The following is an 18,313-nucleotide window of genomic DNA, read 5'->3' as shown; positions in this document are numbered from 1 at the left end:
CCAGCAGAGAACGGGATACTGGACGGCGTGCCTGATATAACATACCAATAACCAGGTTATTGTTGTATATGACATTGTTGTAGCACTAGTCGTGCCACAACAATGTCATGATATCATGAGCCACTCCACACCTAGCCATGTAAACATTTAAATGAGCAGTTATTCTGTATGCAAAAGTCGGTAAACGTGATGTTTTATATGAAATCAACATAAAATAACATCAAATTTGGCTTACAAGAAATCAAAAGCCGGCCTTTACAGTAAGGTAATTTTAGGTATACAACACAGAGCCTAGTTTTCTTTTAAATTCATTCTTCGTGACCTCAGTAATTTGACAATTCTCTATACAGCTCAATTTCTCGTAGTCACGTCCATTGACAAAATGTGTTATCGTCTCATTGAAAATACCTCGGACCATTTTCCATCTACATGTACATTCCCAATCATGGTACCACTTTGAAAATCACAAAGATATTTGAACCAAACGTGCCGGATATGTGAAACCTAATTCAAACGTAGCTTCTACTGCAGAATATCTAAGTTAATTTGTAAATATACTGCAAAACACAGGCCAAAGTTATTAATAAAGCAAAAAGGCCAAAGTTAGGTAGAATTGTAATAATGATGAAAACTACTAGTATCTACTTTTAGATCTTTTCCTGTCGTATTTAAAACTGGCAGTGTATAATTGGTATAATTTGAATTAAGTACATTTTGTATAAGAATGTTCACATCACGACAAGTCTTGGTATAATGCTGTTTGTAGAATAGGTCTGATCCGAACTCGATAGCTGTTGTTTTATGTAATAGAATTATTGAACAGATGTATAATATGCTTTTGATAGCTAGAGCATGCTTCCTTCAAGGGTCTTATCTTACTATGATGATATATTGGAAAGAAAATATATGGTTCTTACAGTACAAATTCAAACACAAACAAAAGTTGCCGACGTTTTGGTTACGCCTGCGCTAATGTCCGCAGGGCCTGGCATTACTGCTCCTTGCCGCATGGTGGCGTTTTAGCACGTGTGCGGCTCCAAACGTCTATTCCCCCATCGTCTTTGATATCGAATGCTTTCAAGTCATTTTGAAGTGAAAACTATCATTTGCTAGTTCAGCAATGGGTCCTTTACGAATCTGTACTTTTGTTGAAGCCGACTAGTCTCCATCAGACTCCTTTTGCAGGCGGAATAAATCGGCCTAAAAGGGGGATATGATTGGCCAGAGGTGCATTTTCCGCACAGGCAATGATACTATTTATTCAGCCTGCAAAAGAAGGTTGACGAAGGTTGAGTCTCGCCATGCTAAAGCGACATCTATGTAAAACATGTATTACTGCAACTACGATTTGCTTGTACATGAAGCAAACCTGTAACCTCGTCTACCAGTACACATAGCTGGTGGGCATATGTTGTCGACTTATTTGGGTGCCTTTTTATACTAAAGGGTAAGATTGCCTATCAAAAGTTATAATGTGACAATAAGATTATTTATTATGATATTTCATGTGGGAAACAATGAACTGGTTGCCTCTGATGATTGAGTATGTGTGTCGTTAAAAGATTACTAGTATGTATAAACTCCAACATAACATTATAGTATTGTCTAAATTGTAGAAAAAATGCCCATTCTATTCTAGATGTCAAATCGGAAGTCATACTTCAATGGTTTAGTCCAGAACTAGCTTGGTATTTCTAATGTCTGTCGATCCTAATCTCCAAGCAGATTCGGTGGGCCAGGCAGGGGACATTATATTGGCCGCCCGTATCCAGCGTTCGTGGAGCGGACGATGAATACAGGCGGCAAATATAAAGTCCCCTGCCTGGCCCACCGAATCTGCTTGGAGATTATGACAGTCCACCAATAACAATATCACTCCGCCCCGACGGAAGGACACACAACTGGCTTCACCAGAAACCTATAGCTACGTATCCTTCCGCCCACTTTTCTTCTTAACAACAAAAACCCGAGCTAACCACCGGGCTAACCTGGCGCCTGTGAGGGAGAAAAGACCACTGACTAGGTCTGACATATATCACTCCAAATGATAGTCATTTCTCCAATGCGATAATTACACACTTGTGTGCCACGGATACAGTTGAGGACTTGGTATGGGGTCACCTTTTGACCCTGGAAGCGCCAAACGTTGACATATATCAGACGTGATGACAGGGATCGAACGGTGTAGTCTGACAGAGGATTAGCCCGCAGTCTTTTCAATTGTAGTTTTAAAAACTGGAGCCACGGTGTATTATGTTAAGCCAATTTTTGTCGAAGGGGATTTTCACGTAGGGTATGACAGTAGCCCTTCTGAGGGTGGTGGCGCCTTGCGCCTCATGTATTAGCCTCCACAGCATGCCAAAAACTGGGGGTTTTGGGGGTCTTCATGGTCTTTGGGAGCTTTTATGTGCTATTTTCTGATTGCATATAGACAGCATAGCCGGCCTGGTTGAATTACCCCCGTTAGAACTGGGTTTATCAGAAAACAGCCGAAGACCACCAAACCCCCAGTTCATAGTATAAGCCTGCCACGGAGGCTGCTCATGTATGTGGTAGCCTCATACGCTAAACTTCTGTTGAACCCAACACACTTATTGGAAAGAGTAGGGGTGACCAATCCTGGTGTGCTTGGTTGTATATGAGAGCTGTGGCGAAGCTGCTGCATTGGGTACCAGCCATGGAAAAAAATGCAAATTTTATATCTGGATTTATCTTAGATAACGTCCGGTTTACTTTAAAAGTTTGCACACGTTTTGGATTTTTTAATGGCGAAAGTGTATCTATTCTTATCATCATAGCCCAAAACCGTTACTAACATTAAACTTCAGGTTTTCTTATACACCCTTTGAAAACCCACCCAACATTACATAACACACAACTTCTGAAATTTTATTTCCTCCGAACTCAACAACTTACTTTAATCCTGTTGTAAGTAAGGAAGCAATTTCCATAATTCCTAACAGAAATGAAACTTTAAGAGCTGTATAAAGACTTATTCCTCAATCTAAATCGGTTGGAAAACCAGTCACAGCGATAAAGTGTGCCCGCATTGACGATATCCGTCTTAAAATGGTTTATAGACTGGTTGGTAGACCTTTATTGGAATGCAAGCCTCTCAAACACCTGAATTACGAGTTTAACACATCGTGCCTATATTGCCATCAATACTCGAGCATTTCAAGTTCTAATTGTAGTACGTATACATACGTCGTTTTATCAACCAATCTCGTCATGTAGTATCAGCTATCTAGTATCTATCTAACGGTCTGTCAATCCGTGTTTGTCCCTCTTAAACATTCTGTACATGGAACGTCTTGTAAATAGTGGGGATGTATTCATAGTAAAAACTATAATTTTCGTAGAGACAATTCCTTGGTAGAGAGTACTGTCATTATTTGTTTTATGGTTGGTGAAAAAAATTGGTATATAAGCAGAGGGTTAATGTAACTTCAAAAGAGGAATAAAAATATTAATAAATCTCGTGTGTAGAAGATTACTGTCCATAATAACTAGGACTGATTTAATTTCCAATATTACATTTAAACGTTTTCTCCCACCCCCATTCATTTCTGGACATGGAATGATCCGCAGAAAGCAGTACGAAAATGTCACTCGTCGCGTGGGAAAAACGCAGTAAAGCGATACGTGAAACAGTAGACTGTAAGTTTCGTGCCCTCGAGGACCCCATCCGATCATTTGAAGTGGAGTTGTGGACCGGTTGTAAGCAAACGCTTTGTGTCCTATTGTTTGCCATGGTGAAACTGCCCAGAGGGAAAAAGTGGCATTGGCCCAATACTTCAGTGTTTGGGGTTCGCTTCTGCACTAGACGTTTCCCACGAGTTCGCTTACCCGTAGGCGAGGGGAGAGTTTCTATTTTGGGGCACGGCGCGTATCAGGTGATTTCATCGGCGATTCTTCGTTGAACCACGTTCGGAAAATAGACGGGGGACAGCGTGCGAATCGGCAAACAAAACAGGTGAGATTTTTGTACCTTCTTGAACAAGACACATGTAAATAGTATAAGGCGACAGGAATAGACAATGCACCAGTCCAGTACGTTTTACGAATAAGGGCCCACAGTCATATGAGTCGCGCGAATGTCGTACGAACCCAAAACTGAGGCATTCGTAGACGTGTCCTGTAAAATTCAGCTGCATGTCTTGCTACGAAAAGGCTGCTTTTAGATCCTTGTAATTGTCAACGGTTAGTTAGAAATAAAAAAAAATTCTACGGCATCAAAATCAGTCGCACGACGACCACCGACGAATGTGGCGGCGTAAGACTTTACGTGTATGTATCACAAGTTACGTGGTTTGTTGTGTTTTTGTTGTGGCAATGTTGACAGTGCGTTGAAATGTCAAAGTTCTTACCCTTCTAAAAAAGAACGCAATTACTGTACTATGATAAGCTGTGTACAGTCTCATTTCGTCTACCCAAACTGTGGAAAAATTGTCACAAATGCATGTATATACCTCAAATTAAGGGTTGTCGCAACAATTTCGTCATCTTTTTTAAGATAGCCTATACATAAGATGAGCTACCTCACCAGGTATAACCCATTTACCTTAATACACAGCAGACCCATTACCTCATTTATACTTTTGCTTTGTCATTGGGTGGTTTTGTATCAATGGGGCGAAATGCGATACGATCACATGATGACGGGAAAATACAGAAGAAACCCACCCGATAAATTTTAAGATTACAAACACAGACTGCACACCTCTTTTAATTTTCTCATATATGTTAGTGGAGCTATCACCAAAAATCAAATGTTTTTTTGTTCTATTTCTGAGAAAGCTATGCTCTGATTGACAACGCAACAAGGTAAACAATTGCGAAGAGAAGCACACAGAGTAGCTAACTACAACACCGAATTTCGGCTCTATTTTCACAACTTCGCGGCATGTAAAACGACACAGAAAAATTCAGGTTGGAATGTATTTAAGTTGTTGACACGAAATGGTAGCCTTTATGCCTAGTCTTCCTGAAGTATTCTAATTAAGTCCGTACCAGGCGAGGGTAGTGGATTGAAACGCTAACATTAGGAAAAGCTCAGGACGATCCAACTGTCTCCAAAACATTATTTGTAAAGCTGACATAATAACTGGTTAGGCGAGCGACAATGGGTTAAGTCTTGACCCGAAATCCTGGCTGCTTACCTGGCTACAATCACCACTGATCCGAAAAACATCGTATTTCCGGTACGTGACGTGACACGAACTTGTCTTTTTACTTAAAGATGTCAGAATATAAAAAGCAAACATTCGTAGAAACTCACAAAACCACATGTGATCAACGAAAAACCTTAACGTAGAATACATTTGTCAAAACATTTTTTTACATTAAGTAATTGTTCACCAAACGAAGCTACGAATATAGATATTTTCTTCACCTGAAATAGAAAAAAAAGTTGTTTTTCTTTTGAATTGAAAAAAAATATATAATAGTGGGATAGGAGAAAATGTGAATTTCTTCAAAGCTCAGTTTGGGCAAATTGCAGAGAAATGAATACCAGAAACGTCGGAAGCGGCCGGCATTCCTCGGCGCCAGCTTTTGACTTGTATCAACACTCTTTAATTACGGCATTTCTTGTAGTCTGTTACCTGTCGAGACGCACGCCAATAGAGACGGCGACAGGACCGCGGCGTCGGTTTAAATCGCCGGGCGCCGAGAAGTGGGCGAGGCCGGCTGGCGAGAGACTAAATAGGTAGGCGGGGTCTCTCTTCCCCCCGCCATGCTGTCAATATTTCACACATAATTGCAATCAGGAAATCACAAATCGGATTCTGAAATTTTTCTTTTGATTTAGAGATCTGCGTGTAACAACAAATGTAGGATTACTTTTGGATTGGCTTTAATCTGATACAATTGCCAGGTATTTTAGAAAGACCCCAAGCCATGAGGTTAAGTTACAATGGAATGCTGACCTACAATAAATTCACATACATACGTGCCTGGAAAAAAATTCACCCTGGAATGTTGCATTTGCTAAGTGATAAGACAGACAAAAAAAAGGAACAAGAACAACTTACAGTTTCATTTCATTTTATGTATCATTTTAGCTGCCACGGTAAAATACCGGACTAAAAAAAGACGGAAGTAAAAATTAGATTTATGTCTAAGAAATGAAATATAACAAAAATAAACGCGAACAAAATAACATTTTTGGAGGTGGTACGCCTTTTACTATCCCAAAGTACGGAAAATTGTATTTCTAGAGTACAGTTTTAAAACAGCTGGGTTAGATATCACCGAGAAGGACAAAATGGGGGGAGGGCAAAATTGAGCTCTGGCGACGGGTAGCACTTGTGATGTTGACGCTATAAACAACTGGGCGGGGAAACATGTCAATGGGCTTAACTCACGTGTACGCAAACAACTTAGAGCGAATAAAGATGGCGCAACAATACGGGGTCGATGCCTCACCAGATAAAGTCCACGATAGGAAGGATTTTCGTCTTTGTTTGAAAACCTTTTGTCAACTCTTCGTTTACAGCTATGGTCTTTCTGAAAAATGCTTCTAAAAGAACTTCTAAACTCTCAAATGAAAACAGTATAGAAGGTATAACACGTGTTTAACCATAAGATGTGTTTGGGGTGTTTTTTTTAATGATGGGCTAATGATGTAATTTTGTATGGCGGGGGTTTACACTATTAAGGGTCTTGCTATCTATTAGTCTGTTCGTCTGTTGTCTCTATACACCACTTATCAAAGACTACGGAATTTTAGCCCTGAAACCCATCTCAGACATCAGTCCTCAAAATCTCCGTTTTTCAAGGCGAGCGCGTCTCTACATGTGGAACATCAAGATAGCCCTCGTCTAAAAAAACACGACATGTCGCCTTTTAGTCTCTTGTCCGGCGTTTTTATGTAACCTCGGGAAGGGGGCTGGTCTCCCAAGGCTATCATATTGTCGTGGCTCAGAGAGTTTATGCTAATTGAATTAACTTTTTCGGACGCGCAGTTCAGTCGGCCTGGCCGCGACGTCGCCTCGGATGATTGTCACGCATTTAAAGCCGGTGTTTTGTGAGAAGGCGTTCACAGGTCGGGACAGCGGGCCACCTTGTACCGGACCCGCCCTCGCTGGACTGTTCCCAAGGACAGGATTGTGGAGAGGAGACCGTGGAAAATTGGCCGACCGAGAGCATTGATTTCGTCCGAGGGAAAAGGCTATCGCTGCACCTTTAGTAGCCAGTCTTGTAGCCAGTGTAAGGTCAATCTTTGTTTGTCCCCCCCTTACTAGCTTGAACGGACAGAACTGTCAAGATATTTTCTTTGAAAGCACTGTTAACGTTTTTTTTCCTGTCGTTGTACTTGCAGTCAAGGATCCGTGTCGAAACAGAAGAGGAGCGAATTGTTTCCATTCCTTTCGGATTATCCAGGATTCCGTAACACCACTTCCAAGAACTACAAACAGACTAAGGAAAAAGGGTGATGATATCGTCTTTTCTACCGGATGTAAAATAAAAATAAAAAAGAAGGAAAGCGAAGAACTAAAATCTGCTGTTTTTCCCGGAGACATAATTCGCGGGCGTGACTTCATCGGATGGCCTTTGAATTAAGCGTTGGCTGAACTCACCATAGAGCGGGGGAAAACATGATGCCCTGAACTGACAGGCCATCCAAGCGTGCGGAACCACCTATACACTCTGCTCATTCGCGTCCTGAAAGCGCTCCTTTGACACCAGATAGAGAAAGAACCTCATCAGTGATTCATCCAGCCAGCTGCGGCTTTCCTCCAGCACCCGTCTGTCTGACTACTCATCGAACCAATGATTGCAGCCGTACTAATTGCCGTTGGGTGTTGATGTTGTTGTTGCTGTTGTTCTTGTGTGAAAGACTGAAGACGACGACGATGTTATGGCTCGCCTTCTCGGCTTTGGCGGTCCTGACGCAATCGACGCAAGCCTCCGACGTTATAGAAAAAGGTACGTGGCGTTTGGATATTCTTTTTTCCTGGTCCGTAGTATCGTAAGGACTTTTCTGCATCTTATTTGAAAGCAACAAACGTTAATAATATGATCCTGCTGATAATTTGTATTGACTGGTTTGTCGAGTATTCAACGTGTGGTATGTAAAACTATGATATGATTCCAAACAGACTGGATAAAAAACGCTGTGCCATTTTTGTCTTTTATTGACGATGTAGCTTCAATCTAGATCTCACACCACACGAGAAGAAAGGATTATGCACTTTTAAAGACGTATACGGCGTCGTTAAAGTCATTGTTTCTGTAGAAAAACGGTCGGCTGGGTTGTCTAAATCTGCGGCGTGTTTTTGTGAGATGTGAGATTGGATTTTCCCATCTTTACTTGATGATCGATTTAATTGACAGCTGTCCAGTCCATCCCATTTGTGCCCCGCCCGTTTTATAGTCCAATAAGGTCGTATAACCCCCTGTTAACTTGATTAAGACCCGGAAATGCACAAAAGGCACGGAAAAAGCGCGACGCATTTTGCGGGGATAGGGCACCCTGTGGGCCCTAAACATCTAATGCGGTACGGGCGGGAGTGAGAACTACTGATGCGTTCATTAGGAGCGCAAATCCTGTTTCTCACGCAACACAGAGCCCGGCTTTTATCCCAGGTTTTGCACAAGTATAAAAAGCCGCGATTTTCTATTAGAGACCACAGCGAATTCAGGGTTAAAGTACGTCACTACAACAACAGAGTTTTCCACGAAAGTCCTAGGATGTAGCCGACACACTAGAGCACACGCACAAGGAGTTGTCATGAATAATAATGAATTAATCTCAGCGCCTGTTTATTGCTTCGCTTTATCTAACGAATTCTCGATGATGAGGGGAGCAATCGTACTGTTTGAGTCGAGTTACAAAACAATATCCATTTACGTTGTGATATAGGTGAAAAGTGAGGTTTTCCATTCGAGGTCCCGTTACCTACTAGTATATTAATCCGTTTCACATTTCTTAACTCAGAAAAAAATCATTAGTACGAAGAGTTTATGAGACGGTTATTTTGAAATTCATGAGTCATGTTGTAAATACGGCCTATGGTTCAGTCACATACGTCTTTAATACGATCGCCGTACGAACGAAATCGTATGGTATTCTTGCGATAGTCGTGTTTGTTTCCTGCAATATTCAGTTGTTTTTTTTTTTGTTACGGAAAATGCTACTTCAGATTTAATATTTGTCGACAGTCAGTCAGGCTATCACACCCACAGGTTGCTTAAAATTCTACGGCATAAAATATCGTGCAACGAGCTTCGACCAATGTAGCTAGCAACTAGCTTAACGTAGCCTCTACCAGGCTTCAGGAGGCGCCTGAAAAGAGTAGAAATTGACCAAATAAATGCCGGGGGAGGTGGTCAGATAGAGAGTACATTTTGCCGCACCTGGATATCTCTCTATTTGGCCAATTTCTACTCCTTCCAGCCGTCTCCCAAAGCCTGGTAGAGGCTAGGCTTAACCTAATTCCTCTGAAATACTCAATCCCCAGAGTTCGCTCCTGTACACAAACTATAAACACGTCCGTAAAAACCAAACCGCTCCGACACAGTAAAACACAAAGAGTTTTTAGAATGATTTCCATCTCGATAACTGTCGGAATTACATGTAAAACGATCATAAAACGGATTTTTTATTCAAGCCTTGCGGTCGCCACGGAAGCGCTATGGTGATGACAGTTTACGACTGTGTACCGAGCAGTTACCGAGGTGGCGTTTAGATGGTCGTAAAAAAACACCATCTGTGGGACTGAAAGGACGGCAAATCACGGGGAAAATTGGAACTATTTAACGGCGACGACGCCTCAAAAGACGGGGTATGTCATCGGCCTCACACGTCGAAAAGAAGGAGGAAAGAGTTCAGACCTCTCTTGCGTAACACGGTTTACTGATGACAACCGTTTTACAGAAAGGCACATATGGAACATCGTTATAACGCGTTAACATGGCAGTAAAATCGCTTTCAAATCGAGTTAAATGTGGAAATGATATCACAGTGAGAAATATCGTTAAAACTGCATATGCTCACCCGTAAGGACTCTATGTAATTCAGGCAAATCTGCCTTGTTCAAATTGTTCGTTAATGTGGTATGTATTTTTGTTGGGGCCACATTCGTCGAACGGATTTTGTAGGATTGTTAGCGAGGCTTTCACATAGGGACCTTCTACAAGGATCTACGGTACATTCAGTCCGTAACCAGACACATATACGACAAAACTACGACAAATATACGACAATTCGCCATCGCAAGCATGTCGTACGGCTATATCCAGAATGATCGTCAGTAGGAAAGATTTACAAGAGATAGAAATATTACGATTATTCTATATAGTCAGTCGGAATTGCGTTTTAAACTCTTCTCCATAACTCCAGCACGTAAAACAGTGCACCGGCAAATTTACTTTTAGGTCCCGGCCAGCAAACTTATACGAGACAAATTGTTCTTGTTAAAAGTATTTTAGGACCGCGGTTTGCTTACCTGAACTTTGATGAACTCGAATAAAAGATTAAAGCTCTTAATATGTCCAAGCTACATGTGAAGTTAATACTGAAGAGGGCAAAGTATAGCTTACGTACGTAGATTTTCGTCTTTAGATCAGAAATATTCACGTCAAAGCTTAAGACGCAGTCTGGTACGGTTAGCACGTAGCATTAAAGTAAGGCTACGGCAGAATCGGCTGTCGACAAAGATCTATAATGTCACAAAGACTGCATGCCGACTGTTGCACGACACATACTCTTTTAACTCCATGATCACAAGAATGCCATCAGTTCGCTATATAGTAAACATGTCGCATGTCACAGAAGCTTAGGCCACATCAAGTCACTTTTATGGTTTTGGCCAGTTCCCAGCCAAAAACACACAAGAAATTCCACTTCTTGTATCTATGACCAAAGAGTCACGACAGTGGGATAAGGGAATATGTGATGAAAGGAAACGAATAGGACAGGACTACAACTGCTGTTCCACTGATGACTAGTATTGCTATTTTCATGACAAGTACAAGACTTGTTGGTTGTTACACTGTGTCCTTCCATTCAATTTGTGTCCCAACATTTGTCGTCTCTTAGTATATTTCAAATCTAGGCATCTTGCAATTGATTTTTTCGGTCCTTTTTGTTCACTCTCGCGTTAGATTTAGGGTTTCCAGAGGACGCCATCCATAAAAATGACTTGGTATGGCCGTACAGAAAATCCGTGGGCCATCAAACGGTGACAAGAAACAGATGCACAGGAAAAGAATGTTTCCAAAACAACACTAATTATTATTTTGTGTTTAAAAATGTGTGGCTTTTACCGAATGTCCCTGACACTAATGTCTGCCCTCGTGTAGATGACGTCATCCGGAGGGTGTGTGGGTTTGACGGGAAGGAGTACGAAGCCGGGGACACGTGGCACCCGTACTTACTCCCCATTGGCTACGTCTACTGCATGACGTGCATCTGCAAAGAGGTAAATGGCAATTTGTTTTTTTTTACCTTCGCCTTGGTTATGCTTTCCGTAGCTTAACATTTATGTGTGTGTGTCACGATGTGTGTGTGTGTGTGTGTGTGTGTGTGTGTGTGGTTTAGTAGCACGATAACTCAAGAAGCTTTAGATGGATTGTGATGAAACTTGGTAGGTGGGTAGGTCTTGATGACACCTAGAAATTATTAGATTTTGGGCCCCCTAGCGGCTTTCCTTGGCACTGCAGCAGAACTTCCGGCTTTTATATCTCATGATGTAGACATGCTAAGGTCACGACTTTTGTTCTATGTATGGAATGGGACTATAGTATACAGTTTGTGTTTTAACTTGTTATCTTGACGTATTGTTTCCATGCGGAAATGTAAACAGGGCATGGCTAATCTCCTGATAGGAAATTGACACATCCTTTGTCATTTATCTAATGTCATTTTGCCGCGATGATTTCATTCTCATACTCTCCAAGCAGAGGTTTGGGTTTTGGGTCATTTTTGGCGTGTTTTAAGCCTTTTTTTTACCGGGATTTCTTTTTTGCACTGGAATTTTTTTAGGGTGAAAAATAATTCCAGTGCAAAAAGAAATCCCGGTAAAAAAAGCCTGAAAACACGCCAAATATAATTCAAACCCAAACCTCTGCTTGGAGCGTATCCCTCTCACATCTACGTGATATAAACCAAGTAACAGCAAGGCCATTATCCTTGTTTACAGTAACACACTATCAATGTAGTTATCTGTCTCTCTCCCCACCCCTCCCGCAGGATGGTACGGTCAGCTGCCTGTCGGACTGTCCCAAAGTGACCTGTGATAACCCCGTGTACCTGCCGGGAGACTGCTGCAGACGGTGTCCAGGTAGGGAAGTAGTACAGTAGGCGCCGTCAATGTAATATTTCTGTGGTGAACTGCTTAGTGTAGAAAACATAGTAAAATGTACATTTTTAATCCGAAAACAAAGTATGGGACTTCTGGCAGCATTTGAAGAGGAGCATACATGGCCAATGAAATGTAGCATCCACCAGGCCTTCCTATGGGGGGGGGGGGTACGGATCATGAAATTCGGCCAAAAAAGGCAAAGGAAAGTCGGTCTGCGTAGTTGCGGAAAGGTTATATATAATTTCCCTGGCAAGTTATTTTCCGTATTCACGGGTCTCTCCAGAAATTCTTAGGGTAGAGGTGCTCCCTAATATGACACATCAATGAATTTCATGAAAATACCAAGAGAAAACCATACATTTGAACATTTTGAAAGTGGTGCTAGGATTTTGGGAAGAGGGGAAGCACTAGGGAAGCACCCTTGCTTCATTGCTTGGGGAGAGCCCTGCACGGTATTTGACTAAAGTTTACTGATTTTGAACCCGCGTTGTTGCCCTGGTGGTGACTTAAAAATCCAATGCCCTTGCAGAAGTAACTACCCCCGCCCCGACCACGCCACCCTATGAGGGCCAGCAGTGCTCGTTCAAAGGCCGGACGTACCAACACGGGGAGAGCTGGCGCAGTGACGGGCTCTTCATGTTACAGACGGAGAGCCAGTGTGTTCACTGCACCTGTACGGTAAGCACGGTGCCGATTTCTAATTCAAACCAACCCTATCATACGTCGGTGAAGGTTAGACATCCAGGTAATAAGATACGCCAAAAAAAAAACTGTCACTGACGAAAGGTAGTGGATGCTACCTGAAACATTTGAACGTTTCCAAAATCATATCCAGTTGCTTGAGTAACTTTTTTTTGGGCCCAACCGTATCATAATTAATGAAATCACTATGAAAATACGTTGACATATTTAGATTTTTGGGCCCAAACTGTAAAATATAAATAATTGAAAATTATAGCAACGATGTTTAAAAGAGTGAAAATCTTTTAAAGTATCGTTTTAATTTATATGTCTACATGTATGTTAAAATGGACTCTTTTCCCTTGTTTGCTTGTAGGAAGGGGACGTTCATTGTGCACAAAAAACTTGCGTCGTGCCACAATGTCCCAACCCTATCCAACTACCCGACTCGTGCTGTCTCCAGTGTCCGAGTAAGTTTGAAATTAAATATTTCTCTCCATCTTTCGTCACATGTACAACACAAACACTTTGTACTTGTTACATCTTTGACAAGTTGTTCTATTTTAACAACAGCTATGCCACGTATTTCCAAGGATTTTAAACCTCCTCGGTGCTAGTATTTCTCCTCCTTTCCTTTCTGCAGTAACTAAGACTTTTCCTTCCAACGTCTAGTTGGAAATATCACCTCCAACTCTCTTGCAGAAAAAGCCAAAACTCCGATCAGAGACGAAGAGGCGTACGAAGTTGAAGAGTACGACGACACTCAAGAGCAGAGAATCCAGAACGACCCAGAGGCTAATTTCGAGCACCCCCTACCGGAACAGAAGGGCGTTGCAGGCTCTCAGACCAGAGTCAACATCATCCTTGCCAACAACACCACGAACAGAATAGGGAGAAGTAAGAATTTCTTTGCTACCAAAATTAAAATTAAAAAAACACTGTAAAAATTTTGAAGATTGAAACAATTCCTACGTGTAATACATTGGGTTTGCAATATGCATATCACGATATATTACATAATGAATGTCTTTTATTCTAATTTTTCATTCCAGTTTGTGTATCGAGTGGACAGACGTACTCCCATGGAGAGAAGTGGCATCCAAACTTAGTCCCTTTTGGCCAAATGAAGTGTGTCATCTGTAACTGCAATGTAAGTGCCAGAGTTTTGCTTACAAAGGTTACACCATTGATGGGAGCAACTTCTAACATATACTGCTCTTCTGTATCGTATATCATATTGCTACAAAAGTAACTCACTTTACTATAATGTCATTTTTTTCCTGCCTATAGATAACAGAATTTTTCTCAGCAGAAAATGTTTCACCTAAAATATATTAAATATCGATATACAAATTAACACCCCCACCTTACTCCTTACATGGTTTAAACCATCAACATCTCCAAGCAGATGTTGGGAGGGAGGATCACATGTTGGTAGTTTCCAGGTGGCAGTATGTTTTCTTCTCTATTCCCCTCCCCAGGACAGCAAAACCACGTGTAACAGAGTGTCCTGTCCTCCTGACTCAGACTTACCCTGTCAGAACCCCAGGAAAGTACCAGGAAAATGTTGCAGTGCCTGCGTCGGTGAGATAATGTTGTTTTATTGCAAATTAATGCCAGAGGGCTAATTGCAAGTACAGAAGAAACATTTGGTATAAGAACAGGCAATTAATACACAAAGAACTACTGATAACTGCCAAAAACTACTGGGTTTGACTTCTTATTTGAAGACAGAGGAAGACAAAAGATCCCACTTTTTCTGTATGTAATTTGTGGGTTTTCAGATGTTATGACTATGAGAGTAAGTTTTCTTTTCATTTGTATATGTGTGAAAGTTAGGGTAGAATTTTGAGGCTGCGTCAAAGAGTGAGATAGAACTTTTATTCCTGAGAAGTCAAGGAACAAACTCTACATTGTCATATAAATACTTTGGGGCTGCTCCAGAAAACACAAAATATGGGGACAAGCTTAAGATGGCAGTTCAAAGAAAAGCACAATTGTTCGCTTGCTTTTCATATTGCCTTACTTGCATGTGTACCTCTGATTTATTTTTCCTATCAATTCTCAGTTTGACAGTAGATGCAAGTTTGCAGGAATTTTGATTGGAAACACTGCATATCCCCATCATTTATAACTATTCTTTACATTTCATATATTATCATTGAGCTCTTTTTATACTGTGCTAGAGGCTTAGAGCCTGGATAAAATAAGCAATACAAGATTCATAGTAACATGCATTGTTATGATGTTGTGGATAACAACTCTGATGAATTTTCTGTTAATACCTCCATAGAGGAAGGTGAGGCTGAAACACTTATGACAACAGAAGGTCCTGTAATTCTCAACGGAGAAACGCCAGAACAAGCCATCTTGGAAAGTCCGCCAAAATCGCGTGGTAGAGACGAGAAAAAGGGCACGAAGAGACACGGGACGAAGCCGTGCCTGAAGAGAAGAGAGACACACCTGGTGTACTCGTACCAGCCTCAGCCTGAACATGACACACAGTCTCACAAGTACGCACTGGAAAATGTTAAACAGGAGATGGTGGAACTACATGTATGGGAGGTTATACAAGGTGGGCACGTTAGACATACAACCTTATTATGTTTACCGAAGGAAATCATATTGTTTTTCTCAATTTCTTCCTCTTCTTCTTCTCCAGTGACCTATGACCTGACCAGTGACATGATTTGTTGACGCCTGTCACCATGGTGACTGGTGTTGGGTTACATAATGTTGCAATTTCATGGTCTGCTCTGCTCATGTCACCATATACATGTACTAGTAGTACATGTTTGTGAATGTGTTTGCGTGAGAATTAACAGAGCAGACCATATGCGAGGGTTAACATTATGCATTTGCTTTGCAAATGTTACCTTTCTAGTTTGGCTCTACATTTGTACTGTTTGTAAGGTAAAATAGCAACAAGAATCTTTGGTACCTAGTTGTTGCACGAATTCAGATAAAGGCGTATCTTTTTAGTGATTATTAGGCCACACCAATTTGATTTGTTGGTTATCGGATTTTTTCAGAAAAAATATGAAGTGATAAGGCGAAAAAAATAAAAACATGCCTAGGCATCCTATGATAGCCCCAAATACTATCATATGAGCCATGAAGTCAACATACCAGGCTGGTTTGTACTACAAACAATGAATTTCAAACTTTGACTGACACCACTGCATTGATAGATGGAAAAACTGTAACAACTCTGAAGAGAAGGGACTTCCTTCAACTGTTGGGGCCAAAATATGAGCATTTTGAAGTTGATTCAGAGCCTGAAATGTTTCTTTTTTTTTATTTTACAAATTAAAGTGGTGTGGCCTTACCATGATTTTAATGATAATCAAAAACATTTAGTTCTCTACAGAACATCATAAAAACATTGATACATTTCAATAGCACTAAAACAGATTGTTTTCTACTTTCAAGGAATCATCCGAATCTTTAAGATTGTGAGGCTGACAACTAAGGAGTTTGAAGAAATCCAGAAGAATGACAAACAGGGCCAATATAAACTACTAGGAGCTACTGCAGAGAGTATGTAGACACTTAACTATATTTTACAATGAACACATTTGCTGATCAAAGGCAATATGTACTTCACTTACCTCTTGAACAAATATACCTGTTAAAATCTCCAAGTGTTAATTATTACATCAATTATTACAGCTTATCTTAAAAGAACCTTTTAATTCCTTATAATGTTATCATCATAATGTCATTGTTCACTAGTTTTTTAATTTGTTACCATGTTGATCTTGTAATATAGATATAGATTTGTTATCATGTTAATCATGTAAAATGCGCAATTCAGCATCTTTGTACACAAATGAAGCTGCCATGTATTTTACTGAATTGTGAACGAAGTCAATAAACTCAATATATTATGTACTTTTGAAACAATTGGATGAGGGTAAACTTTCTTCTTTCCCTAACTTGACATGTGTTTTTCCACTTTTCAGAAAGCTCTTTTGGCAGCATTAGATCTATCTTGAAGTTCTAGCTATGCATACATGCCTACATGTACCCGTATCTTTTATGTACTGTTGAAGTCTTTGTCAAGGCTCCTGTATCAAAGCAATAATTGGTTAACAGTAACATCTTTTTCTCTTTTTCTTAAGGTTAATGGTATCAAGATACATATTAATGTTTTGAGAAACAGACTTTATAATTTTTTTTCTTTTTCAAAAATCAGGTCGAGTGAGAAAACTGAAACGGCGTGAGACCAACCTTCAGGACATGTGCACCAACAACTGTAAGGAGAGGATAGGCAACCTCTTCAAGATCCTCAAAATTAAAGACACTTCCAAGAGAAACAAGTGCAAGAATTAAATACTCGAGTGTGTATATTGGAGATATCCCCAACACTGTTTATCAATGCTATGGATGGAAATATACATGACATTTAGATAGACTTGGGGCAAAAGCCATGAAAATTGCCATTTTGTCCCCAAATCTTCCAATGTGACTGTAATTCCACATTGGAATATAATATTGACTAAGTGATTTGCAAAACATGGTGTAGATATTTCTGTTGGATCTGCATTTGTAACTTTTTGCTAGCATTATTGTAAAAACACTGGCATATATATCACAATCTAACCAGGCAGCTTTAGAACATAAGATACTTTTGACAGTATAAAAAAAAAAAAATATGCCAAATAATTCATCCATGTAGTTTTAGCCTAGGTAAAATACATATTTGAGAGCCAGAACTAATAATGAAATGACACTATCCAGTACATACACTCCAAGCAAAGTAGAGACAACATTCCTATATTATTCAATTTTGAACAAGAACCTACTTTCCACTACTAGTATACTGTTTCTCTGTTACAAGTTATGACATTGAGCATTGTAATATTCAAATGTAAAGTTCACATATTATATGTCAACATTTCTAAAGCAGGAGAATACAGGGTGTGATGTATAAGCTAGTTCATGGTTTAAACTTCGCATGCACAGTGGAATGTTTTATGGGCCTTATAGTCAAATTTCAAAGCCCCTGAGACGCAAACAAAGCATGTCTGTATCAAGTATGGTCTTAAGAAAAGTTTTGGGCCTTTACCTTGGACATCATGCATGCATACTGTGAACAGGCTTTTTGTATCTGGATTCAGTTGTTTTGAATGTGTGTGTAAATATTGATTTTCTTGTGTTGAAGGAATGTAAATTATTTAATTGTCATCAATATTAAAAACAAATATAGAGCATGCATGCATTCTTGAAGTTTTGCTTATCAAGATCGATGTACAAAAATATTTGTATCAGTTTTCTGTGATCTTGAAGTTATTAACATTGCTATCTAAGGGTCCTTT

The 18,313-nt window shown here is 40.3% G+C and overlaps 2 protein-coding genes across 2 annotated transcripts; both read left to right on the top strand.

Moving 5' to 3' along the window:
- Positions 1-7,442: 7,442 nt before the first annotated feature.
- Positions 7,443-15,295, top strand: LOC109477743 (chordin-like protein 1). The gene is given in 9 exon segments (XM_019779089.1): positions 7,443-7,932; positions 11,311-11,429; positions 12,200-12,290; positions 12,844-12,989; positions 13,369-13,466; positions 13,636-13,889; positions 14,045-14,142; positions 14,474-14,586; positions 15,286-15,295. Coding segments are annotated over 9 exon segments (1,050 nt in total). The 5' UTR covers positions 7,443-7,811.
- LOC109477758 (chordin-like protein 1) lies at positions 15,291-18,078 on the top strand. Its single transcript, XM_019779107.1, has 3 exons — positions 15,291-15,567; positions 16,425-16,532; positions 17,191-18,078. Exons 1-3 carry the CDS (start codon positions 15,309-15,311, stop codon positions 17,325-17,327), a joined length of 504 nt encoding a protein of 167 aa, XP_019634666.1. The 5' UTR covers positions 15,291-15,308; the 3' UTR covers positions 17,328-18,078.
- Positions 18,079-18,313: the final 235 nt, after the last annotated feature.

This window comes from Branchiostoma belcheri, unplaced genomic scaffold (genome assembly GCF_001625305.1).
Source record: "Branchiostoma belcheri isolate BF01 breed outbred unplaced genomic scaffold, Haploidv18h27 scaffold41, whole genome shotgun sequence".
NCBI lineage: Eukaryota > Metazoa > Chordata > Leptocardii > Amphioxiformes > Branchiostomatidae > Branchiostoma > Branchiostoma belcheri.
The sequence above is the reverse complement of the archived record's forward strand: the minus strand, read 5'-3'. Positions and strand labels throughout refer to the sequence as shown.